Below are 27,967 nucleotides of genomic sequence, written 5' to 3' on the forward strand. Positions count from 1 at the left end.
AAGACATCTTTTAATCCTTTTAGAGAAACAGGTGCTGCCATCTTTCAGCGCTTAAACAGTTTTACTACTCTGTAGTGCAAATAAACTACAAATCTGCATCAACCATTATAAAAGCCATTTTAATCTGGTCTCAAAGACTGATTGCTATGTGTATCTGTTGCTCTGGTTTTAAAAGACTGTAAAAATAGCGACGTTGGAATAGCTCCAACGTGAGATGTCACAAATCCACTCTATTTGTGGCATGAGACACAGAAACATAAAAACCAGGTTAGTTTTTTATATGCATAGCCAAAAAAGCTTTGCTTGATCTCATTTGACAGAGTGACACAAGTAGGCTACTGTAAGGTTAAATGCTATGAAACCAAGACAAAACCTCCCAAAAAAAACCCCTCAGACCAAAAGGGAGAAAGATCTGTGGGAGCAAGCAGAACCTGCAGTATAAATAGAAGAAATTAAACACAGATAGCCATGGGAAAAAATGACATGGAATTATTTTGGACTGGTTTTGCTGTAGAAAAGGAAAGCAAAGGGAGAGAGCTGAGTTAAACATTTCTCTGAAAAAGGTGTCGAGAAAGGCAGGGACTTTTTTCTTGGCAAGAAAGCATTAGGATTTGGAAGGATGCAGAGAGTACCAAGTCACCAGTGTATTTTAGAGGAGTTCCAGAAGGCTGAGCTTTGAGTTTTGGCAAAATAAAGTGATCTAAGAATGTGCAGGGTGAAAAAGATGATGACAGTTCCTGGAGATGTGGAGCACATACAGCCTCAGCACTGATCTCAGTCTGAAACCTCTGTGTATTGCTGTGTTGCAGATGGGACGATAACAGTGATGGTCCTTTGATTTCATCATTTGCCCCTTAATTTTAAGTGTAAATCCAGAGCAAATAGAGTTGCAGATTTGTTGCAATAGAGAAAGAAGTGATGGTTAATTTGGTGAAAGAGGAGGTTGCTTGGCACTGGAGGCAGTGCTGGATGTATCCCGTGGAGATCAGACTTAAGGGCCATTCCAGCAGCTCTTGCTCAAACAGAAGAGTTTGAGGCTGGTACTTAAGAGAGAGAATTGCTTGTGCTTTGTTGTAAGCATCCTTCTTTTCACTTCCTCTTTCCTTTTTCTTTCCTCTAAGTCTTCCAGCTTTTTTGCACACTGATTTCCCAGTCTCCAGCTGAAATTGCCATGTATGTTAAGAACTACATTTGTAGTAAAGTAATCGTATCCTGGCTTAATACGTGTATGTGTACATGTACAAAAATGACTGCATCTGCAAATTTATATACTATTAGTCTGCCATAACATTGTAAATTGAAACCATTCAATGTTCTTGAAGGCTTGATTGCTGGTTACTTCACATGACTGACTCCTGTTGTTCTGTTTCTTTGCTTTTCCCGAAGCGTTAAGCGGGCAATGTATGTTAGGATCAGGTGAGCGCATCCCATATGCTCCTTGTCCTGTATTGGCAGGAGATGAGCATTGATAAGTCACTCCAGTAACACTCACTTCTTCCCCAGTGAGCTGTTTGTGCTCTCCTCAGTTCCCATAAAATTGTTCCTTTTTTTTCCCCTAGTCCTCTCCTTGCTCAGTGGAAGAAAAAAGTAGATGTTTCCCTGTCAAAACCCTATTTATCCCCTGTATTTCAGCATGTAAAACACTACAGGAGGTGCCACATTTTCATTCTTGTAACCTGCAACTTTTGGAACTCAGAGCCCATGAACCAAGAGCACAGATGATTCAGTCTGAGTTGGATACAGAAAAAATAGCAATAGGCACTGGTGATCACAGGCAAGATGTTTAGCATGCAAAAGAGGATTTTGAGTAAACAGCTCCCTCAGAAAATGACAGATTTGTGTACTACAGCAATTGCTAAAAGAGTGGGGAGTGGGTTGCCTGGATATTTATTTCTCTGTTAGATAATCTGCAGGTTATATAGATGAAAATATGGTAATTTTGACCTACAGAAATTAAGCTTTGTTTCAGAGTCTGATTTTCTGCAGCAGTCTATATTTGATGAATGACCTCAGTACAGTCTTCTCAAAATGTAACTATACTATCAGTGATGAAGTGCAGTGGACCTACTGGATTTATAATTTCCATCACCATTTTCAAAATTACTGAATCTGTTAAAATACTGGTTTTAAATTTTCTATCTGAATTTCCATTATGCTAGATGATGACACCTGCTTTGTTAACACACCGGGTTTCCAGTCTAAAAAAATCAACTTTTCAGTTTATGTTGCCATTTTAATGTGTCCTAAACTTATCCCAGATTTTCAGTCTGAAAGAGAAAATAAGCATTTTTCTTTAGCATCTCACAAACACCATATGTGTGTGTGTGTGTATATATATATATATAGGTGATATCATACCGTAAGAATGGTTCCTGTGGACAGATGAGCATTTTGAAAATGCAGAATAGATCTTTTAATCCTGAGAGGTATGAACATACCCCCAGGCATAAAAAACTTAAATACTGTTAAAGACATTTTCCGAAACAGTTTGCCAGTTTTCGTGATGACAGATGTTGTTGAAGTTGTTAACTTCCTGTACTACATTCATCTGAGCACAATTAAAAATATGCCCATTCTAGAAGACACTACATGATGATAATAGGAAAGCGATTCTTGCAAATGCCTTGAGTACTGCAGAGAACTGACAGTGTAAGAAGCTGTCCCAAGAAGGATGTCAGGATTAACCTATAGTTTGTAAAGCAATTTTCAGATCTCCCTGGGTTTTAAAAATTATGTAACTGCTTTTTATTTCAGCATTTCGTTCCTTGCCCTAGTTTTAAGTGCCATGACTTGGCAATGAATTGGGTATGTCAGAGAGAAAAATCAAGCAAGTAGTAGTATAGAGTGGGTAGAACCATCCCTATGATGTTTAAACATTTTGTCACAGTGGATCACTTCATTGTTTACTTGAGACAAAGAGAGCCATGTATAGCCATAATATTATTATAAGTAAAGAGGTCTGGAATCCATTAGGCAAAGCTGCTGCCTGCTCTCACAGTGTTGTGCAAGGACAGGAAGGAAAATCATTAATCTCAGGAGCATACAACCCCGTTTGGACTAATGTTGCTTCGTCCTGTAGTGTGTGGATTGTGCAGCCCAACTAATGCTGATTTCTTCTTTAGTATGAAAAGCATCTGAGGGCTGCCCAAGGCCTGTGTGGGCTGAAGGTCCTGGTGGACGTACTTTCTGAAACCCCAACGCCGTCACAGCCCGCGCGTGCCCGAGCTCACACAGCGCTGGCTTCCCTCGTGGGCTGAGGGGCACGAGCTGGGCTCTTCCACACTCGCTGGCCTGAGGGAGAACCTGCAGCCTGGTTACCTGAGCAAGCTGTAACAGCTGGAGATGGAACTGCAACAAGCAGCAGGCAAATTATTTCTACTGCTCAGCAAAGTAAAAGCCAGGGCGGTGATAAAACGAAACATCGCAAGTTGGGGAATCGAAATTCTGGCTGCTGAAGCAACTTGTTCTCACAACTGTGGGAATATTGTTAATTAATAGTAATTAAAATGGTCAGACTAGAAAGGAAGATCACATTAAGAAGCGTGAGAGGGAGACCTGATCACTCTGCCTTGCTCTGATGATGTCAAACTCCTCCTGCCCTTCCATCAAGGATGCAAATCACAGGGAATAAATACTGTCTCCGAGTCCAACACCTGCCTCTGTGTTCCCTGCCTTTCTGCACCACAGCAGGCAGAGGCAATGCCTGGGATCACACACGTGCTCTGTGACTCCCAGTTTCAGAAACCTGCTGCTTGTGTAGAATCAGGAAAGGTAGCAGCCCAGCAGGGTTAGCCCGTGTTATTTCCTTTACACAGCTGGAATGGATTAGGCAAAGGCAAGTCTGTTTTACTTTCCCTTATAAAATGCTGGAATCTGCTTTTGCTGTGAATTCCTCTGGGGCACTTTGTCTTTTGGACAACAAATGGAATAGTTTTTAGCTTGCTACTATTCACCTGCTTCTTGACACCTCTTCAGATGACTACCAAAGCACCTGAGAGAATAAAGCCTATAAAAATACTGGCAGAGTTTAGGAGCCAGAGTTTAGGTAACTGAGCCATGTCCACAGCAGCTGTACTAAAAACACATAAATATTTTGCCGGTGGCTAAAAAGACTATGTGAAAGAATTTGCTTTGATACCAAATTTTGAAAGAGGATCTAGACTATCACTTCAGTGCTTCCTTCAGTGGTTTCTAAGAGCGCAATCTTACCTGTGTCATGGGACACTGATGCTGCAGTGGGTCACTGTAAACACAGTCCACCACAATCATGAGCCATTGTGGTGACAGAGGAGTCTGTGCAGGGGCTGCTCTTGATTCAAGTTATTTGCAGTAACCAAGGGGAAAAAAGCTGCCTCTTTCCATTTTAAGTAAATAAGAAAGATCTCAACTTTACATTTGCAAAATCACTGAACAGGAATAGAATGGTGCTGTTTTAAAGATGCAAAATTTTGCATCATAGGGCCAAGCACACTTTTTATGTAGAGCCCCCACCTAGACTTTTATGTTATACTCAGACTAAATATGGCAAATCAGAGCACCAGTACTTGTTTGGGTTTTTTAAAAAGATGTAAAGAAATAAAATTGAATACTTACGTGCTTTTATGAAAGAACTGTCTGGGAATTGACATCACCTGGAAAATCTGTTTACAAAGATTAGGTGAGGCAGTATCTACCATTATCTGTGCGCCTCCAGTCCCCTTGGAATCGATTGGGTTAGAATAACAGATACATTCAGCAGTATCTTCTTTTAAATATTCTTACCTTGCTTGCTGGGAACTACATAACTGTAAAAATAGAAATTAGCTCTACCCCAGCCCAAACCAGCACATCAGGGCAGGAAATCAACAGCACAAACACACAGTGGGCTTGGAAGCAAACACCTCAAAATCCGCAGTGCTCCGAGTCTTGTTTGCTTGCCTCGATACTACAACATGCAAATTATTGGGTGATTTTGGTTCTATCATTTGCATTTAAATAGTTCAAGTTACTGAGTGCCTGCTTGCTTCCTTCCTTGTGTTTAGAAATTAACTGTTACGATGTGAAGTTAAGCCAAGATGCAAGGTTTTTTGTCTGCTTCAATCTAAATCTTTGTGTACATTGATATGCACAAACTGCATCTTTTGTTGATACATATGTAGTACATATTGTTCATTTCATGCCATATTCTCCTTTTCCTTTGGCTCCATAAATTATAGACCCCACACTGATTTCTCTGTATTCCTAACTTCAGCTTCATGGGATGCAGGCTGATTGATACTCCCTATTTTAGCTGTTTCTCAGCCTTTTCATCGAGTTGGGACTATTGCATTCATCAGCTTCAAGGAAGACTTTCTTTTAAATGGACTGTACAGTTGAAGCAGTTTAACTTAATTATGGTAATGAATTGTGAGAAAATAGTAACTAGGCCAAAAGGTTATCTGAATATAATTGCTGAATGAACTCTGCACACTGAGAAATGAAATCTAGTAAAATTACTGGAAACCAGATCTGAACATCTTCCATATTTGAATTTTCTCATCCACTCAAGACAGAATTTTTTGCAGTGAGAGCATTACCTCATCTCCATGATACAGATCTGGAATGACACCACTGAAGTGTCAGATAGCAGCATAAAATTTATGTGAAATCAGAAGGCTCCAATTAAACCCACAATTTCACTGCATAATGTCACAACACTGTACCATCACACAGGAAGGAGTGTGACAACCCAAATTCTATCAACCAATTCCATCTCCTCTGTCCCAGTAGAAACCAGTAAACTTGAAAAGACTCTGTAAATATTTTGGTAGTTATAGAAGTCCTGCCCCTTGCATCCTCTTAGGTGCCAGATGCTCAATAGCAATTTTAACAGCCTGTACCTGTTTTACATATTTTAAATATGCACAGAAAAGTAAAATAACCTCCTCACTTGGGTTCTGAAGTATGACAGAGAAACTTTAGCATCAGCCAAAGATATTTCCAGTGGTAGAAAGAATTAAAGGGGAGGTGTTGAGGAGCTGAAGTTAATGATCTAAATGGACAAGCCTTATTTTATGCAAAGTGGCAACAGGATTTTTGAGTAGGAGATTTAGTGTAATTCATTGTTCTGAACTGAAAGAAAGCACTTTTCAAAAAGAAAAAAGGAAAAATATATAGGCAGGATATTGCTCATCATCAGTAGTTTAAGCCCCAGAGAACTACTTAAAATACCTGCAAAACAACTATCTATGTACACTTTGTGCTTTTAACAGAAGTGAGAAGGGAGAAGGAAAAACAAGATAAGAGTCTCTGAAGTAAGATGCCATTGCTTTCACCTTGGAGAATGAACTCCCAATGTATATTGTGGATGTCAAAAAAACAAGTAACTCCCTAAACTTGAGGAGGAACAAACGGGTAATAGAGCTGAAGATCCTGTGCTGACCTATTTATTATTCTCAGAGTTATTATTAAACAAAAAGCCATATGTAATAAATAACCCTTCTATGGGGTAGCAAAAGATCTTCTAAGTAAGCTAAAATTTCCGTGTGAAACGATGGCATATTATGGGATACCAGGCATTTAATGAAAACATCAGAAACTTACGTGATTATGCTCAAGGCAGGACCATAAATGGTAACAATGTCAGACAATTAATTTCAGTGAGAGCTGAGGTCAGGAATCTACCACATCATTACTTTTATTGTCCCTGTCCCCTGATGAGATCATGATGAAAACAACCACAGCAGTCATTTCATCAGAGAAGTGCTGAAACATGTCTGTATGACCTTGGTTTTATAATAATGTTTCACTGAACAACCAGAAATTAGACACAGTTTTTCATTATTAGCAAGATATCAGATATATCTTGGCTGTTTCAGTCTCAAAAGCAAAAAAAAATCAAGACCCATTGAGATCTGAGTCATTTTACTCTTCATTGAGACATGAGAGAATGCTGTTGTCAATCAGGAAACAATTTTCAGGAACTTAAAGTGTTTTGGGGAAGTTACATGATCAACACTGTCATAAATACATACGGCACAGGCGTCTACAATTCACTGCAGACAAAAAACACCTCTGAGGAGAGTTTGAAATCCACATCAAAAGTTTCTCAGAAGTGTGCAATGCTGAGGAGATAAAAGTAGCTTAGGACATGAAATGGCAGGAATGTGACACGTCACTGGAACACAGTAAGAAATGCTGCTAAAGTTAGTCCCACGTCAGGTGATAACATGATCCCAAAGCAGAACAGGTGAGGTACATTCCTTCAAAGTGGAAATGAGTTTAATCAGCACAACATCCTGTAGCCTCCAGAGAACAGCAGCAGAGGAATAACTGGTTGAAACTTGGCACCCATCATAATATACAGGACGGTAAAAAAGACATGTAAAAAGTGGTTATGCGTGGAAATAGGCTACTTCACTTCCCAGTAGCAAGTAGGATTATCTGTTTTCTGGTGTTTCTAGGTAGTGGGAAACTTTGCTTAGGCTCCACGGAATCTCAGAGGTGGAATTATGGGGGAGACAGACCTATTGACAGTAAACGTTAAAGGCAGCAATGGAAAGGTGTTTGCACAGTGGTTCACAGCAGAAAAATGACTGTGGGGCTCAAATCTGGAAGGGAACAAGCTCCACCTACAATTTTTCTTCGTGAAGGACTGGTGCTCTAGTACATCAGGGAGGATTTTATGCACAAAGGAGTCGTCCTAGTTACAGGAATTGTGTGTATTAATGAGCTGATCGTATCCCTGAGCTGAGCTGTGCTGAGCACACGGCACACAGGCTCCCTCCTGTCTGCTGGAAATCATGGCTGTCACGTGGAAAAGGAACTGCTTCATCAAGAATTACAGTAAATTAATTAAACAGTCATTAACTATATTCTGCATTGATTAGTGGTACAGATTTTAATCACTCACGCAGAGGCAAAGTAATTTTCTATGGCGTTCAGTCTTTGGGAAGTGGTGAGTCACAGGGAGCTGCTGAACCCAGCACCTGTTACCTGCTCATCTCCAGCACTGCTTCACCAAAAACATTCTGAAGAAATTGTGACTGGAAGGCAGCCAGAGATCAGCCTTTCACTCACCAGAAACCTCCCAAACTTCTCTTATGCTGCTGAAGTTAACAGCAACCAGAAGAACACCTGCTTAATTTGCATTTTAAGACATTTTAAAGGAAATTACATGACGAACTGAGAGTTGACTCCATATTTTTTTTTAATATTCACTGAAACCTCTCAGAGCATAACAAAAATAGGCATCTCAAAAAGACCCCCAGTGTTTGCATGAACAACTAAAAGAAGACAAAAAACTGTCAATGTGTTTTTGTGGGTGTTTTAAAAATATTACCTAGCTGACATGCTCCTGAAGAAAAAAATGGAAGGTTGGTTCAGCCTTGGGTTGACTCTTCCTGTCTTTTCCTTGGCAATACATAAAGCAAAAGTAGAAATACCTGAAGCAGTCCAACAATCATACTTGGCTGCAAGGGGTGGGTTTTGAAGGAGTTAAGAGACAAGTGAGATAATAGGAAAAGAACACCTTAAGCATCGGGATGATGAGGAATAATCCCCATCTTCCCATTCTGAGTCCTAACCTTGCAGTGTTTGTTACAATAAATTTCACCTGTGAGGGCAATAGCTGCCTCCATTTAATTTTTCTCCTTTTATTCTAGTTAAATAAGTGCAGACATGGTCTGGAATGTTTAAAAAACTTAGTAAAAATGAGCTAGGGGATTGTCTGGCTTTATTGTTCTCAGAGGCTGCTGGCTGGAGCTGGAGCTAGTGCTGTTGTTACCACAGGAGTCTGTGACTCCTTAGTAGGTTGTGGTGTGTTTATCTACACCGTGCTTGGGTGACCCAGTCAGCTCCTGGTGCTTCCATTTGGCAGAGGAAATGGAGAACTTACCTGGTTTTATCTGTGAGGGCCACACTGAAAATATTTGGCAATACTGCCATTGTTCTAATATGTGTACAATTTTGTGATGGTTTGGGTAACAGCACAGCTCCCTCTCCAGTGCTCTGTTGTAGGCACTGCTGATAGAGAATATCCTGGAACTATTTGAAATACCCAGTGATACAGCAGGTAACTCCTTACCATCAGTTTCTTACACAGTATGATGGCTAAACCAGAAAATAGAATTCTGGAGTGCACAGAGAGGAGATGCCAATTCGAAGTAGGGAGCTGTTGTCTCACGAGTAGTGGGGAGATTGCTAGAGGGAAACACCACCTTCCCTAAGGCCTGTAGCAGGAAAAATCCTAGTGACAGATGGGACAGCATTCTGAAAGAGCTGTAGAGCTTACATGACTTCTCAAAAGTTGGTCAAACTAAGAAGTTTAAGAAGCTCAAGGCTAAAAGGCAATTTTAACTCAGTCTGTAAATTCTTCGTGGTAAGGAGATTTAAGATAGCAGAGGGCTGTAGCAAACAAAGAAAAAGATCCAATACCTGGATGATCTAATTATACAAATCTTTACTGGTGATAAAGAGCAGGATTAAACTCAGTCAATGTAGCCATCTAAAAGTCCTGTATCTACTAGTTATCCTCACTAACACATCGAAAGAGGCATTTCCAGGGGGTTATTCGTTCCACCTATCTTAAGATGGATGAAATTGCTTGGAAGCCTGGCTTGATTTATTTTTTTGACATTACGCTGGAAGATGAGTTTAGAGAAGTCGTTTATCCAGCTGAAATTTGCCAGTGAGACTCATCTCCTCCAAACAGGCATTTCTTCTAAAGTTGGCAGTTGGTCAAGGAAGTGTCTTGAGATGCAGCAGAACACCCATTACTTGTAAATTTAAAATTGGCAAGGGAGCCTGTGGAATATAAGCAACAGTGGGAAGAACAGGAAGCTAGATCTGCACAGCTGGCCAAACTGAGCACCCTAAGAGAATGGCTCTTCAAAAATCTGACTTGTCTGGGGAACAGGTGAGGCTGCAGTCCCAGAAGACTCACACCAACATCAGTTTTCATAGAATCATTGGACTGGAAAAGACTCTTTAAGGTCCAACCGTTGCAGCAGCACTGCCAAACCCACGTTCCCAAGTGCCACATCCACGTGGCTTTGAAATCCCACCAGGGATGGGGACTTCACCACTGCCCTGGGTAGCCTCCGCCAGTGCTTGACAGCTCTTCCAGTGAAGAAATTTCTCCTAATATCCAACCTAAACCTTCCCTAGTACCACTTGAGGCTGTTTCCTCTTACCCTATTGCTTATTACCTGGGATAAGAAACTGACCCCCACCTGTTTTCAGCCCCCTTTCAGATAGTCGTAAAGAGCAACAAGGTTCCCCCTGAGCCTCCTTTGCTCCAGGCTGAGCCCCTTTCCCAGCTCCCTCAGCCCCTCCTGCTGCTCCAGCCCCTTCCCCAGCTCCGTTCCCTTCTCTGGACACGCTCCAGCCCCTCAATGCCTTTCTTGTCCGGAGGGGCCCAGAGCTGCCCCAGGATCTGAGGTGTGGCCCCAGCAGTGCCCAGCACAGGGGACAGTCACTGCCCCGGCCCTGCTGCCACCCCATGGCTGGCACAGCCCAGGTGCCATTGGCCTCTTGGCCCCCTGGGCACACCTGGGCTCATGTCCAGCCGCTGTCCCCAGCAGCCCCAGGGCCTTTCCCAGCTTTCCAGCCCCTCTGCCCCAGCCTGGAGCTGCAGGGGGTTGGTGAGACCCAAGCATCCCATTTTCCCAGCATGGCAAGCTCATCATGCTTACTGAGCAGTCAGAAAACACAAACCAGCAGCTGCACATCAAAACTCACACAATGTTTTTCTTCAGTTGTATCACCCTGTGCCATTCAGGACTGCAGGGGACAAACATGTGGCCTTCTTCCTCCCCACCTCTTTCTAATAAATGCCTGATTATGCAGCTGCTGCATAATAGCTGCTGATGCCAATGCGACTGTGCAGTGATTGCATAATCACTCCAGAGAATGGGAATCTCTGGGCAAAGCCTCATCCCAGCACCACCTGCCCAGTACTCATCTGTCAGGTTCTGGGGGTGCAAGGAGCCACTGGTGGTAAAGATTATTTTTGTATGTAACAGGCTTCCAAATTTTCATGTGGAAGTGCTGTGAGATTATAGTGGACACAGGAGCATCCAGCAGTGGGGTCTGTTACAGCATGTGCATGTAAAAACTGTTGTGGAACTAATCATCCTGAATTATTACAGCCTTTCTGTTTCTCCTCTAGTGTCAAAGTGCACACATGATAGCTGCAGTTATCACTGGGCAGCTGTAAGAAGCTTAAATTCTTGTCATGAAAAAATGAGCGTACAATAGATCCACAATAGGAGATGTGCACACAGATGCAAAAAAAAGGGCAAATAATGAAAAGTAATGTAGAACAAAACGAGAATAACTCACCAGCTGGCAGTCATAATGGTTCACAACAAAAAATTTCCATGCTTCAGAAATTATCATTCAAACCATGCCATACCAAGTGGAATTCCTCAGTCCTGTGACACCAGCCAAGCACCATTTTTCTTTCTCTGTGACTCAAGAAATGCTGCTCTGCAGGGGTCATACACTGTCACTGAGCCATGCACAAAGTTCCTGTTGCAGCCAAAGGACATTTGATACCCCAGCAGACGCATATCTAGATGCGGCTGTGAGACAGTATAAAAATAATAAACCAGTCACAGTTCCAGCACTGGCGTCAAAACACGTTTCTGTGTAAAACCAGCCATACAGCTCAGATAACCACGGAACAGAAGTTGTTTCCTTGTCTTTTGCACTCTGCTGAAATTGCCCAAGGTCCTTGGCCTCTTCTCTTTCCACATCACAACACAGCTCAATTTCTACTATCACTTTTTTACATAGGAAAGGCGGGGAGGAAAGAGGGAAGAAGCATTTGTGCATAAAACCGCCTTTCTGCCTCCAGTGTGCAGTGCTGTAACCAACAATGGTGTTGTGGCTGTTATCCTTCTGCTTCTGACTGCAAAGAAACAAAGTTAAAAATTATTTATTGCTTGGATGATTATGTGCAAGGAAACACATACTGGATCTACAACAGGAAGCCAAACAGGAACCAGGTTAAATTTCAAAGGCTGTACTCCTATTGGTTTTAGCTGTTGATACTTTTGTTAACGTTAAAAAGCAGTTCAGTGTTGTTTTTTGAAATATCTTCAGAAACTTATTTTAAAAGAAATAGTTCAAATTTTCCTGCTGTTAGAAAAGCCACACAAATCCAGTTGTGAAAAGAAAAACATACACAGAAAGAACAGTTGCAGGAAACACGACTGGTTTCATCCTACAATGAAAGCTCTCAACACAGTAATTACTACATATTTTCTCTTGAACTCTGAGTCAGAAGACTAGCCAGCCCTCTTAATACTGAAAAGTGAGAGCATAAAATAAAGCTCTTTGGTAAAAGGAATAACTAATTCAAAAGTACTTTTTCTCACGTCATTAATATGCATTTTCTTCCCAGAAATGACAGAATCTCCTGTATTGCGCAGGGGTAAATAAAAAAGCTAGTTTAACTTGGAGTAAATACGCAACTCTGGACTAAACCACAGGTTTGGTATTCAAAGTTCAAGTGCTGAAAGTGATTCTTCCCTCCTAAATAGATGGTTGTGCTGCAGCTGGAGCAATTTGAGCCTCTGGCGAGGCAGAGGGAAGCAGCACATGCATCTTGTCTCAGAAGACTGTTCATACTTGGGAGAGAAAAATGGAAATGGAAGAAAGAAAGGGGGAATAACTTCCTTAGTCAGATGAAGTGCAGAGGCTGAGGAGCAGTTCCAGCACCCAGAGGGGCTCCCTGGTTATTGGAGGCCAGCACAGGAATTGGGCACCTTCCTTCTCCTCTGCTGTTCTACCCCCCTGCCCCTGCAGCACCCACCTTCCTACCAGGGGAACAAGAGCCTGGAGTATTTCTTAGTGATCCAGCTGGGATCCAGTTCAAGCAATATATTAATTTGATCTGCTTTGTAAACCAACACTGCTGCCTTCTTTCAAATAGAGTCTGGGAGAAACTCTTGTCCCCTGAACATCTTGTCCCCTTCTAACATAAGTCCCCTGACGTCTCAGTGGCTTTCAGTTTTATTGACTTCTGTGGGCCTCGAAAGAAGTCAGCACCTCAAAGCTTTGCAAATGGTACCAGAACAGTCCAATCTAATATTTGGCTGACCCCTTTTCCCCTTGCAGTATGTTTCAGCAGTGCAATTTCCACAAAAGTGGTTGGGTTCAGCCTCTGTTTGACATCAGGACATGCTAGGCAGCAATTTCAATAGCTTGGATTTTGCTAATGCCAAGATGGCAGAGACTGTTAGGGCAAAAAGAGCAGGATATTCACCTGATGTAGGCTGGCCTGGGCTGTTGTTTAGTTCAGTAGATTATTCTTGAATTTTACAAAGAAGCTAAGCTATACCTATATATAAAATGTCAGAGATTAAATACAGAAACTGTGGGCCAGATAAATAGATACATAAATAAACAATAATAAATATTCCTTATATCTGGCCACATTTCTCCTGCACTCACTAACTTTTCTGTACATTTAATGCCAAGGTACAAACCACATTGTCCTGTATAACTGAGCTGCATTTACCCTCAGCTGTAACTTGCAAAGACCTGTTACAACACTTAGAATTGCCCATCCCCATAAGCAAAGGTACTCTGAGCTATACTGAGTATAGCTTACACAAATAGCCTTTTCAATTATGACCTTCATTTATAAATAAATTGATGTAAAAAATTAAAAGTTACCAGGCTGCTCTGTAAGTGCCCTTCTTTCTGAATCAGGTAATACTGTTAAACCGAAGTTTTGGTGTTTGTGGGTGTTAAAAATATCCCTGTCAGTATTTTCAGTGCATTAGGGGACTGTGTAAGCAGGGAAAGGCAGTGTCCTATAAGCTACATCAAAAACCACATGGCAAGTTTTACTGCTTTTTATTCTTTATACCTCACTTTCAATTTCTAGTGGATTTGTTAAATTTAAATTGTCAGTCAGCATGAAAAGAGGCCTTTTTCTCCTATCATGTACCTGAATTTTAACACAGAAGGGCACACTCTTGTAAAGCCTTCTGCGCTTTCCACTGTGCTCTCCTGGATCCAAGATACATGGTTTGGCACTGCTGTATAAGAGCTCAGCAAACATGGAGAATATTTGAGTATCTGGGGTATGTCAGAGCCACTCTCTAGGAACAGATTTTGAAAGCTGGTGACAGCAGCTTTTGGGAAATTGGGATGAGCTGAAACCAGAGATAGCTCAGTCCTTACCACAGATGCAGAAATATTCAAGTTCACAGATTTTTTGGAAAGCTTTTACAGCAGTACCAAGAACAAATGGAGGATCAAGCCCTGCTCCAGAAAGTGCCCATCTATTACCCCACCCACAGGAACATGCAGCATCTCTTGACACGTCCTGAGCCTCAGGGATTCATCCTTACTGCCACTGAGTTTGTGAGATAGGGGGGAAAAATACATCTAGGACTGCACATGTAGATGTAGGACAAGAATCTGCTTCTCTTTCCAGAGGTAGCTGTGTTTGAGGAAATACCTACAGGCCTTGGGTTCTCCATCAGAATCTTTTAGGATGTTATGGGTCTGTTATACATGTTAATCAAATCTGGTCATGAATAAACATGAGGGAGGAAGGTTTCTAACCAGAACATGGAAACTACAGAAACCCTTCCACTTAGTGGTACTGGACTGTAAAACAGAGTTGCATACATTTACATACAAAATTGTATATTTGCATGTGGCAATATGGGAGTGAAGATGGTGTTAAGAGAAATCTGTACTAGTGCTGCACATTTTATAATTCAGTTTTTGGGGGTAGTAGGGCTTCTCATTTCCTAAGTTAGGCTTGGGACTCTTAGGCTCCTGCACTACTGGTTTCTTTTGGAGCCTGAGGAGGAGTAGAGCAGCTCTGCAGAGGTGCCTGTTGCTTTCTGTTTCTAAAGGACCCTGAGGTGCCTCTCCAAAATTAAGCCATCTTACCATTCTGATGTCTGCAGTTAGGTGGGATGAAACCCACTTGGAGTATCTATGCCATTAAATTACACTACACACAGCAATAAATCTCCTTTCCAAAACAACGTGCTTGGACCTTAAAGAAGTAGACAAAACAATACTCTCTTGCCTCTAGCAATAGTTCCTCTCTTTTAAAATATCTTTCTCTATGACAGGAGTGCAATTAAAGCTATTTGGTCACTCCAGCTACCTGAAAAATATGTGAAAATGAGCACATTCTCAAGTGGAATAGAAAGTCTAGAGTTCCTTACATGATACCCACATTCAGTTTGGCATTATGATGCCTTGGGGTCTTGAAAAAAATTGAAGGCAGCTCAAACTGTTTACATAGCAAAATCGGGATTGGGGTTTTCTTTGTGAATCGTACAAAGAAATTTTGGTTCAGGTTTTATCAGCTGTTTAATGGCTGCCACATGTTAGCAGGAAAATTCATCAACAATCACCCAGACTGAATTCCAGCCTCAGGCAATACATCTGATTCAGGCAGCCTAGTGACACAAGGGTTTCATAAATATCTGGAGAATTAGTAAGTCCAGCTAATTTTCAGTTTTACTTGTAATTGGTCATCCACTCTTTTAAGACTCTTTGGAAGGTCTGGGGTGTTTTGAGTATTTTTCTGAAATAACCTTAAGAGGAGGAAGAAAACCTTAGGAGGAAGAATTTCACATCATGAAAAGTCAGCCTGCAGCTCTTCAGTGAGGAAAAAGACAGCTTTTCAGTGATTATCTTTCCGTTTATGTCCTGAAACCTTCATCTGTTCCTCCATTCAAAACTTGTAAATCAAATTTTGAATGCTTCATGTTTCCATTTAAAATAAAAACAAACGTCAGAAATTCTCCTGGATGTTTTTACTTTCCAGAAGAGTGTTCAGGAGTATCAACCAATTCAGGAAGTACCAAGTGAAAAACGTTGCTACTAATTGAAAAATACTTGACTTTCAGGAGCATAGGATTACTTCAGAAACCATTATTTACAATAGGTAATATTTATTTATGTTAGCAACCCAGCTGGTTTCAAATCACTGCTCTTTGCAAGTGAGTATTGTAAAAGATGGCCATTAGTAAAAAAGAGAGAAAATTGTATCCTGTGTGGTTTCATTCCTCTCCCACCCAACCCAGCTGATGGGACAAAAGATGTATTTAATTCATACAATTATAGATATTCCAGAGACTCTAGAGGAAACCAGTTTTCCCTCTTAGCTTTGGTCTGTTGGCCAGGCAGCCATATTAATAACAAAAGTTAAGCCAGCTGCTGTTTTAATACCCGCAGTTCAGGGGAAAGAGCTGGAGGAAGCCAGTCCTCGCCTGCAGCAGCTCTCCAGGCTCCCCTCCAAGTGCCAGACCTCCTCCTGCATCCGTTTGTGGGACAGGCCTTGGATCCAAGCAGATCTCAAGCCTCACTTACTGAAAGAGCAGCCAGATCTTTGGTAGTGTGACCAGAGGGCTGTACCAAAACCAGGCTGATCAAAACCAGTTCCTGGCTGGTTGAAATTTGTTTCCCAGCTCTCTGGCTTCCAGATCACAGTACTGTCCTAGACACAAGTCCAAACCTGTGGGCCTACCAGTGTGAAGCCCAAACACATGTGTATGCAAAGTGTTCCTCTGAAAACCATCTCTGAGCTCAGTATTAGCAACAAAAAGTCATGGAATTGAATTAAAAAGTAATTTAAAGAGGCAAACAAAGCTCCTCCACTGGTGTGATAACCCAATCTCATGGGTAACTGCACACGGGGGGACACAGCTGTTACTAATTAGAAGGTCTCAGGTTTAGATTTATCTGGAAAATAAGCAGCAGTGGAGTTTAAATCTTTCAAGTTTTTGTCTTTCCCTCTGGCACAGAGACCAACACTGCACCTCCCTTGACCCATCAACCTTCCTCTGCAGGGCAGCAGCATGACCTAGCGAGCAGGTACCTGCCTGACATCTGCCAGCAGCTCTCTCTGCCCAAGCCAGCCTGTCCCTTAGGAGCACAAAATATTCCCAAAGTTTCTAAAGTTCCTCTAAATCCAGAGAGCAGCTCTCAGAAGTGATGTGATGCAATGTGCTGTTTGGTTTATATCCCCCGAGCCCTTATGGGAGTTGCACAAGCTGAAATTGGTCTATTAGAGTTGAGATTCTTAGGAAATGTAGAGAGCAATTTAAAAAGCAGACTTACCAGCACTCACAACAAACTGTTCAGATGGAAAGTTCTTTAAAATTGCGCTGCTTCACAGGTTGATCTTTTCACAGGCTGATCTTTTCTAGCAAGCCCTTCTAGTAATCCATTGGAAACAGTCTTTGCGACTGTTGAATACATTCTGCAGTGCTCCAATGTCTGAGACAGCTGACAGCAATCACCCTTTTAACACGTGATGACCTTAGGTGATAATTAACACAGACAAGCGATTCTGCTGTGAAAGAGAACTGTAAGTAAGCAGGTGCCTGTTTCCCACCTGCATTTTCCAGGTGGAAGGGAGAACAGCTTGACAGGTGACCTGCACACCTTGTGTCTGACCTCAGAGGCGTTGTGCTGATGTTAGCTGGTTGCAGCGTGAGCAAATACACTGCTGTAAGCATAATGCAAGGGAAATTCAAATAATCCAAATGGTTTCTCTCCACCTGCAGAGCAACATTGTTTAACTCTGGTGAATCAGGCATGTATTGCACATTCATTCCATTTAAACCTTACCACCATGCTGAGGTATTCGCTTTCAAACATATTTTGACATTTCTCTCCGTTCTTGCAGAACTGTCAGCTATGGTAGGAACAGCACTGGAGTTGAAATTTCAGTCTGTTTTTCAAGTTGAACATTTCCAGTGCCTGAATTTTGTTTAAACTCTTAAGCACCAGATGTCTGTCTTCCCCGAGCCAGCTATTAGTCAGAAATATTAGTGGTAGCTATCAGTGATGGTGGTCATTTTACACAGTGGCTGTGACAAAATTAATTTGTCACGACTTAAGGTCCTCCTCTCATCTGAACCTCATGCAGGTGCCGGGATGCATTTCACAGCTAGACCAGATGAGAATTTGTGATCCATCAAAAGTGAGGTTATTCAGCCTGGGGAGGAAAATAGAGGCAAATCTAATGCTCTTTTATTGAAGATGGCAGCACCCAGGGCCACTGCTTAATGCTGAATTGTTCCTTGTCAATTAAAAAAAACCTAAACATTCAATCTCTTCAGTACTGAGCCAACCTGAAGCAATTTTTTCTTGTTGAAGTTTCCTCTGCATTGGAAAAACCTGAATCATTCAGCTATTTTGATGTTCTCCCAAAAAAAAAAAAAAAAAAAAAAAGGATGAGCCCCACCTAAAAAGTCTGAGACTTTCCACTTTCTTTCATGCAAATAAGATGGCCAAATTGAGCTTGAACCAGCAGCATTCATTTTGAAATTTTGGAACTTTGAGAATTAATTTTGGTAACCCAAGCAACCTTTCAGTATCTATTTTGGATACAATGTTACATGCTCTGTATAACATAGCCATAGGAGTCTACAGATGCCAAACTATGGAAATTATTTCCCTGCTCTTTGGCAGACTCCACAGGCACAGGGGTTAGATTATATTCTATTTCTTTCTGGTCTGAAATATATTTAGACAACTGAATGGCTTTTCAATTAATGGTTGTCCTGCAATTAATTTCTCATATCCTTCCTTTCAATCTGGTGGGGCTTTTACAAAGCCTAGTGCTTTGTGCTTTGTCCTCCCTTGTCCTTTCATTTCTGGGGAAGGAGGGCGCATTCCTATTTCCTGTAACAACTGGTGTAGCCACCAAAGGCTTCTTATTGCAGAAAGCTGTTTGTTAGCCTGGCATCCCAGCTCTTCCTGTGACCAAAGAGAGCAAAAGCTTTTCTCCCACTGACCAGATTGGAAGGCACTGCAGCAGAACCTCAACGGGTGCAGATCACAGCAGGTCTGCTCAGATCAGTGTAGTGCCATTTTATGCCAGAGTAAAACCTGAATAGTTGCAGATACCGGTCGCTTTCGTGGGAGCTACGAGCCACAACTTGTGTAAGTCATGGATCCAGGGTGTATCTGAGGCCTGAAGGGACTGCAGTGATCAATGGCGCTTTTATGTCAACACCAACTTAACCAGAGGCCTTGTAATGGTGAATGTGGCAACTGTTTACCTCATTTGTCAGAAAAATGGCAGAAATCTCTGAAAAAACTTTCCTCCAGAGGCTCTGAATCATTCCTTCATTTCATTCCAGCAGAACTGAGCCACCAAGCAGTTATTGCTGTCAAAGAGGAGGCAGTCTTTTAGTTGGCTGCTGCCTTGTCAGGCAACGAAAATCATAGAACTACAGAATGATTTGGGTTGGAACAGACCTTAAAGCTTATCCAGTTCCACCCCCTGCCATGGCAGGGATACCTTCCACTAGACCAGGTTGCTCCAACCTGGCCTTGGACACTTCCAGGGATGGGCCAGCCACAGCTCCTCTGGGAAGAGCAGCAGTGGCAGCCTGGGGTGCTGTACAGTGACAATAACCTCTGCAAAGGAAAAAAGGAGCAACCTGAGCCACCTCCAGAGCACTGCCTTCAGCTCTACATGCATTAAAATCCTGTAGAAGTGACCAGAAGTGACAAACACAGGGTTTCTGTTGCCAAGCGCACTGTGCTGGGAGACTGGAATATAGCATATGGAATATTCCCTTGCTCACAGAAATTAGCATTCATCTTTCTTAGGAAAATGCAGGTGTTTTTTATGGGATCCTGCTATTGCAAAATGATCTGAAGCAGTTCCTCCCAACCTTACTGGTCCAGCCACCAGTCAATCAATCAAGCACACGCCCCACTTAGCTTTTTGTAGGGGAAGAGGACCTTTTAGTAGCAACTGTCCTGTCAGGATTTAGTATCAGGGAGAGGCTGTGGACTCGGCATCAGACTCATCCAGCTTGGAAAAGGCAGGGTGATAACTTCCTACTTGCTGCAAGAGGCTTTCAGAGCTGAGTGGGGTCTATGTGTTGCTGGCTCTGCTGTTCACATTCTCCCACTCATTCTCCCATAGCTTAAGACAGATGAGAGGAATTGGCAGGAAATCCAAGCTACTTACAGGAGTGTTATTTTAGCTTCTGTGCTGCAGACAAATATTCATGAACTTTGCTATGGTATTTGGGTCCAGGAACTCCAGTAACTCACTTTACACCACCTTGGTGACGCTCTCGATTTTGCATTAACCTGAAGAAGGACCTGGCCAGCAGCAACTTTGGGACACTCAGGTAGAGGAAAAGAGGCTGATAGGTCCAACACGTTTAAAATTGCATTTTGTCCCGGAACACACAAATGCCTGCTCTGCTTCATCTCTAAACATCTATTTAAAAGCAAGTAGATAACTAAAAGAAACTGCATCCTGTTAAATGGTCTAGTGATTTAGATTATGCAGATAGCAGATTAGTAAAGCATTTCACAGGAGGTGAACCACACGTGGCAATCTACAGAAGAGTGGGAAGAAACAGCTGAAGGTGCTGTGAAGGACAGAGGTGCCTGCAAGCCAAGATACGTGCTCATACTCTTCAGTTTCTCTCTCCCCAGGTGTTTTTTTAATTCGTTATAGCTAAGTCTCCTGAGACTCTCTTCTCGATATGAACAACTCATTTTAAACTTCATCTGTGTGCAGACCTCACAAGAGGCCTTGCATGTTGTGTTAATATGCATTTCTACCAATATCGGAAAAGGACAGTGACAGAGCAAAACAACCTTTTTTTTTTTTTTTTTTTTTTTTTAATATGAATAAGGCTGTTTAGGCTTTTTGATTGTTAGAAAGGAATTAGCTGTCAAACCTTAGCAGGTTTGTGACTGAGTTTTGGGTGAAAGCTTAAAAACCCTCAGAGTTGTAAGAAAATCGCATATTTCTGTCTGGAGGTCCTCCCTGGATGACAGTACTGCAAAAAATGCCTAAATCTGAATTAAAATAAATCTACAATTGAGAATACTACAAGTTTTTCTTCACAGAAATACTTCGGTGTTGCATGTTACTGAAACATTATGGAAACCATTTGTGCTTTATGTCTTCCAGAAAATTATATTGATGTGCCTCAAGATGGGAGAGGTAAGACCAGACTTCAAGGAGCAGCTTTCAAGAAAGTCAACTAAATTATAAGAGCTGAAAAAATTATGGATAAGGAGGAGAGAGAAAGACTACAAGAGGGAGATTGAGCAAGTCACCTGAAGACAAGACACCATTCAAACAACTTGTACAGGCAAATGATATAGAAAGAGTCTCCAGGATAAAGTAGTCTGTAAGCAATATTTTAATTCTAGACTGACACTATTATCTCTGAAAGGAAGCATCATATTTGAGAAAATGCTCAGTAGGAGGAAAATTAAGTTGCTCTGGCAAATCCACACAAAGGTGGAAAACAACCACAAGACAAACCTTTGGTAGATAACTTTTCTTTGCCTCCCCATCCATCAATTGCCATTTGAGCCTAATCTAAGTGTCAGAATCCTGAATGTGAGTTTTTCCAAAGTTCTCTGGTGAACATTTTATCGCAATAGGGTAGATGCTGGTGATTCACATCACTGTTAACTGTATTGTCCTATGCATTGCAAGGTAAGCAGAGCCCTTTAATTGAGTTAGACTGCAGGGTAGCAATCATTTTAACCATAATGCACAGTTTTAGATTGCTGGCAATGATTTTGCTAAGACATCAAACATCTGAGCCCATCTTAAATTCAGGTTCTTGAAGAGGGCAACTTTATTAGGATGCAACACCATTCCACCCCCATACTCCTTGAAGCTGAAACAGAAGAAAAATCAACAAACTGTATATTTCAAACGCAATAATACCATTGTCCCTCTGCTTTACAAAGCAACAGTCCAATTCCCTCAGCCACTGACTGGCTGCAGAGTTTACCCCACTCAAATCTCAGAATCCATTTGGCAGCCAGAAAGGCAAGGACTCTGCCACAGAAGGATGTGGAGCACTTGGTCACTAGGTTGCAATAAGTTGGCTTAACTTTCCACGGGATGGGGTTATTTTAAAATCATACAGTATCAATTACATAAGCAAATCCTGTGAAATTCAGTTCTTTAAGATATATACATGGAGAACCTGGCAGTGACAAGCAAACAGAGGACTTCATCTGGAAGTCATAACACAAAGCCATGATAATGCCAATTTAATCCTTCATGTCTAATATTCTGTCCTGCAAATCTGAGTAACTTTAAAATAATCGTGTATTTTACCATGTAACCACAACATGAGGAGTACCTTGTTAAAGAGTAATCAAATGTTCCTTTTGTACCTCTTTGGCTGAATAAATTTTAGTCTTCTGTTGAAGAACTCAAAAGGGGCACTCTTGTCAGTGATTTAATTCGTGACTGCTGAGTTCAGGATGGCACATGACTAAAACCATGCAGGAATAAGTAGCGTTGGAGGACCCAACAAAGCTGGAAACCACAGGAGTGGAAGTCCAGTCTTCAAATAAAGCCCAATCTCCGTACGATATGAACATGCACGTGCCCCTTTTCTTTGCAAACCAGCAACTAAACATGCTGGGTATCACTGAGTAGTGGCAGGCAGAACAAATTCATGGGTGGGACTGCCACCTTGCAGGCATTAGACTCCATCCTGTCCCGGGAAAGTGTGAAGCCTGGCCCATTCTCACTCATCACAGAAGCTCCTGCACACACTCCCAGCTTGTAGAGGCCTAAGGGAGCTGCCACAGTGCACGTTATAACACAGCACCTCAAATAAAACAGAGTCAAGATTCTTTAGATTCACGCTGAACCTGAGAGATTCGCCTCATTTCCTAAAAAGAATATGTCATCAGCACTGCTAAAGTTCAAAGCACTTTAGCTGGGAACACAAAGGCCCTCCAGCAAAGACATGCTGTAAGTAGCTTGCAGATGCTGGCAGACAGTCCAAGCTGCCCTCTCCTTGAAGAGGAGAGCTCGATGGGGACAGGATCCATGCTCCTGGTGGTGGGAGACATGAGCTGTAAGGCAGTGCTGGGAAGAACTCCCAAGAAAAGCAAAGGAAACCGCATAGCTGGAGGTGATGCCATCCATGCCAACATTATGCCTCCTCCACACTTCCTCGTTGGCTCCAAGATCCATAACCCCTGCAGACACCCAAAAAAGCATCCACAGTAACCAGTGTGGCGCTCTGCAGTAACTGCTTGGTCCTTTTACCTTCTCCCAGCACCTGCTTTCATTGTGAGGTAATGACTGCCACAGAGAGCTTTGGAAAAAGCTTATGTTCATAAAGGAATTTGTATTAGATACTGGTTTGTGTGACTTACTGTATTTTTTAAGGGTTTTTTTCCCTTTGGGAATTGTGCGTTATTAATGAGCAGTTTTATGCTTTACTTCTAGTACATCTATACCTGGTAATGGATGTGCTTTTTGTTTGTTTGTTTTCTTTTGTTCTCTATACAGAGCCAGTTAATATAAGGTAGATACTCTCTGGCTGAAAATCTGATTCTGCCTACCAATTAATTTAGAGAGAAATCCATGTCATAGCTAGTGAACAATTTTTCATCAATTGTGTTGTTATAATCACCTGATAGTCTCTCTATTTCAGCAGAATAAAAGATACTGAATAAGACTGATGCTAGTTGGGCCTTAAATTAAAGGGAAATAGTGCACCACGAATTTCCCTACCACCATTTCTCTCAGCCCTTCTCTCTTGGTGTTGGGACACTGGAGAAGAGCACTGGCTGCACAAACAGCCACCTGAACACCTCAGCCACCTCTGTAGCTGTGCTCTGGTATCCCCCTGCATCTACTTGATCAAAATTACGGTGAACCAGATAAACTGCAATGAATTTTTCAGTTACTTCTGCCAAAAGAGACTGGTTCAAACACAATCTTCCTCTAAAAGAAACGATCTGGACTAAAATAGTTGTATTTTCCTCCATGTCCATCCTGATCTGGTTGGAAAAATAAGGGATCTAAAATTAAGACTTACAAAAGTGTGTAAGTTATAACCCCTTATGCGACAATGGCAGCTGTCTATCTCAGTGGCTATTAGTGACCTTCCTGCTCCAGAAGCCTCTTCCCCTGTCCAACTAACTTCCTCTCTTCTGTTTCACTGAGATCTGTGTCCAACCTCTTAGTAATTGCTGTGTATAACGTAGGACATAAAAAGATAAGTTATAAAGCTTGTGCAGGACTTGGTGTTGTACTTTAACCATCTTTTGTGCCTGGTTATCGATTTTACAAAAAACCAGAGTGAAAATAATCTGGCCTCTTAATGTATAATTCAGCATATTGTAGCAGCTGTTTTAGAGACCTGTTTTTTATAGTTTTACTACGGCTGTAATTTCTGTATGAGGACTGTCCACTTGAAAAAGCAGCGAAGTTAACACGTCAAAATGATTTTCTAAAGTCAGTTCTATTCCACACCTGTGATTGTGTACGAAAAGTAAAGCAACAAAAACAAAACCTCAACCACTGGCCGGGAAGAAACACCTTTTCTTAGCCTCAAAAGTTCTCTTCTGTAAAACAGACATTTCTTCTAGTCCTCCTTTTACAAAAGTAGTAAATTACTAAGAAGGTAATATATATACAGTACAATAGTCTATTTCGATAGTCAGCGGACTATTTTAGGCTAATTAAGCTAACTAGAAATTCTAGGGTTGCAGTGATTTCTCTTTATTGATACATTGACAATAATACTGTTTACATAACACTTGATGTTTGAAATCAATACGTGCCAGTGTCCAGTGATTTGCTAATCTAGTTTCTGGTCTAATCCTGTCCTATTTTTTGCAGCATTCTCTGACTTCATATTATGAACCATGTTGTCTTTCTAAAGTGATTGCCAAGTAAACCAAAAATGTGTTTTACACTGCTATTGCACTGCTCTCGTCTTTATACACAGTAGTTTTTATAAAGATGTCCTTAGGTTTTAATAAATGAGTGTAACGTAAACTAATCTCTGTAATAAAACTTGCTTTAGTGTTTCAAATGCTGTGTGGAATAGCTGTAGAGATTTGAGCTTCCAAGTGTTTCAATAGCTTCAAAACTCATGGCTTCCTTTCCATCTGCTGGAAATCCCCAGATACCAGAATTCCAAAGTCTGTACAAGGGTAAAATGAAGAGAGTGTACAAAGACTGGATTTAGAAATGGGGGGGAAGGGGCCCCAAGAACCAAACCACACCTCAAGAAAACCACTAAGGCCATTGCATAAATCAATACATGTTCCATTTAGTCTGCATCACATTTCCAGCAGTTGTTAATACCAGATGTTTAAGAGGGGAGTGAGGGATACTGAACAGAGACTGTTAAGAAATAAACATAATCTTTCCACTACTCAAGGTAAGCTAAGAAGGACAAACTGCAACTGAGCAGAAAAAAAGCAACATTTTGTCTTTCAGACTTAAAGTACTCTGTCCCACACGGCTCTTGTAGTAGGTCCACCCCCCCCCCCCAGCTGAAGCAAACACAGTTTAACGTGCTCTGTACAAAAAGGCAGGACCAACAATTCACAGAGAAAAGAGATTTAATTTGCTTTTGGCTTCCAGGCTGAAGAATTTGGACAGTTTCCCCAGAAAGGTTTAGATTTTGTAAACAGTCTCTCGAGTCCTTTTGTCACCTATTGTTTAGGAGGCATCATTGCCTACGTTCCCAAAATACTGAGGGTACTGAGCTGAAATTTCCACTGTCCCATTAGTAAAAAGGAGTGTTTTTGACAACGTCACCTCTTGAGACAGATTGCTTCCCTTGACAGAAACAGTTCTTGCTCTGTCCTGCTGCTCCCAAGCTTAAGTTTTCCCCTGTTGTCCTGTCCAGCACTTGCTGTCATCTGTCCTCATCCCAAATCCTTGATACCTGACTGAAGTTCTGGCATTTATACACAGCAGGTACCTTTTCACATTAGAAATTATCCTTTCAGCATCAGATCACTAGCCTCAGACTGGAGACTGTGCTGTAGGAATAGACCTAAACAGTCACAAATAGAGAAATTTTAAAGCCAAATTTTAAAGGAAGGATGGGAAATCCTTTGCAATGTCACTCACTTTGTGTGCCAGGGTTTATTTCTGGAGTTTCCATAACAAAGCACATCAGCTCTAAAGTAGAAAAGGATCCTTTTCATTAAAGCAACACTTCAGTAATTCTTAGGGGGTTTGTGACTGTAGGAGACTACAATTGCATCCCACTGTGCTGAAATTTATGGAACATACTGCAGAAAGAAAGAGGACAAAAAGCAGCTTTAAAAATACATAAATATGTAAAATTAGAAATAATTGCAACCCAGTCCCCTTCTCAAACTGCACTAGCAATTGTGAAAACATCTAAATACACAAGACAAAGGAAGTAAATCGACAGATTGGGTCTATTACAGCTCCCTTACCAAGTTTCAACAATTGTTATGATGTGCTTCTAGTAATTGAGTAAGAATTATATTAACCACATTATGCTCAGCAGGAACAGCTTTTATATACCAAGGAGAAAATTAAATATCTCTGGAATTTCCACAGAAGATGTTAAAACGCTGCTAGTCACTTACAGACTGCCATTATCACCAAGTCAAAACCAAACAGGAGCCTCACAGCCAGTTCCTTTAAACTGTTTATTCTTACTAGAAAGCAGAGACCTCGTTGATTTGCTGGTTGTTCACACATACAGAAGGACAGGGAGAGAAAAGAGAGCTAAGATTTGATCTTTGTTTCCAAGAAAGCAACACCCTGTCACTCGCACCCAAGCTCTTCCCAACAATTAATTTAATTTGGAAAATGGAAAATCATTACAGGGGGGAAAAACATACCAATACATTAGATATGAATAGCTACTGCTGCTGCTTTTTTGTAGTGAGAATTAGCAATGAGAGCTGGGTTTAAATCCTTGGCTTTGACAGCACACAAACAAAAAAAGCTTGATCTAGGTAACATTTGAGAATAGTCTCCCCTTAGCCAGCTACACAGATTTAATTTAAGGCATTTTTGTGAAATACATGGGTTTTGTTTCTTTTGACTGCCTTAAGGTTGCTGCTTAACAATGCCATTTTTTCATGTAGGACTATTGAAAGCAGTTGAAAGCTTTGAAATATCTGAAAAGCTGTGTTCCATTTGACCTCAAGGTTTTTGCTCCCCAGCACAGGACCTACCTCCTCTGCTCTCCAGTATTTGCTGCCCTGGGAATTCAGAATATTGCATCATTAATACTAGTACTGTGCAACATCAAACTGTTCCCTGCACAGCCACCTTCCTCAAGCATGCCTGGCTTTTGTTGGAGGAATTTATGTTGCAAAACGCTGCTGGGGTGGGTGGGAGCACAGTAGGAAGTGCCACCTCCAGTGAGTTAGTGATAGCTGGGGTGTGCTGTATAAACTCCATTATCATTTTAACCACACAGTCCACCTCCTATTTCCGTGGATGAATGTACTTCCAGCAGCCACCAGAAAAAGCCGGTTGGGAGTTCATCTAGCAAGGAGACACAGCCATCCCTGTGCTGTATCTGCTATTATTATGCAGATAGAGGAGCTCAAAGACATTTCACAACCTCTCTCTCTTTTCTTTGCTAGCTTCGTGAATGTTTGTTAAAGAAATCATCTCCAGCTGATAAAAAACCTTAAAAGCCCCAAACCCTAAGGAAAGAAATCATGCAGTACTGTGAGTCTCACAGATTTCATGTTTTGTTATACTACCCACGGAAATGCCACATAAATAAAAGGCACTGCTTAAGCTACAGTCGCATTTTTGTGGAGTTTCTAGGCGGTAGCTCAGTGGCACACGAGGTGTCTTCTGTTTGTACCGTGCAGTCATCGTTCCTCCTTTTCACATCTTCTCCCGCCCTGCCCATAAACAACGAGCACTCTGAGCATGGCAGGCAATGTTTTTACACTACTGGAGGTGCTCCCACCCTCCCTGAGATCCAGCCATGCCTCATGGCCCTCAGCAAGCAAAGGCTTATCTGCAAGGAGCAAAGGCTTCACCTTCTAAGGCATTGCCCCTCCCAGTCTGTGCATGGAGGCTTCTCTGCTCAGGCAAGGCATCACTGACTGCTGCCTTTGGCTGGGGACCTGCTCCTTTGCCTCAAGTCCTTCAGCCTTACACTGACAAAAGGGGAACCACAAACATTCAGAAAAAGCGCCCAGAGGTGGAACTGATTCAGGACAGAAATAAAGC

At 41.7% G+C, this 27,967-nt stretch overlaps 1 protein-coding gene across 5 annotated transcripts in view; it reads left to right on the plus strand.

Annotated features, from left to right (window-relative positions):
- Positions 1-24,806, plus strand: part of SHISAL1 (shisa like 1) — a 70,829-nt gene extending 46,023 nt beyond the window's left edge. For 2 of the 5 annotated variants that reach the window (XM_048301225.1, XM_048301224.1), the window contains exons 5-6: positions 1,387-1,416; positions 3,123-3,650. In XM_048301225.1, the coding sequence (XP_048157182.1) occupies positions 1,387-1,416; positions 3,123-3,138 (46 nt within the window). In that variant the 3' untranslated portion in view covers positions 3,139-3,650. Of the gene's footprint in view, positions 1-1,386; positions 1,417-3,122; positions 3,651-20,905 lie in introns of those variants that run through there. The other 3 variants (XM_048301226.1, XM_048301228.1, XM_048301227.1) reach the window with 3 other exon arrangements.
- Positions 24,807-27,967: the final 3,161 nt, after the last annotated feature.

The sequence above is a fragment of the Corvus hawaiiensis genome, chromosome 4 (assembly GCF_020740725.1).
Source record: "Corvus hawaiiensis isolate bCorHaw1 chromosome 4, bCorHaw1.pri.cur, whole genome shotgun sequence".
Lineage (NCBI taxonomy): Eukaryota > Metazoa > Chordata > Aves > Passeriformes > Corvidae > Corvus > Corvus hawaiiensis.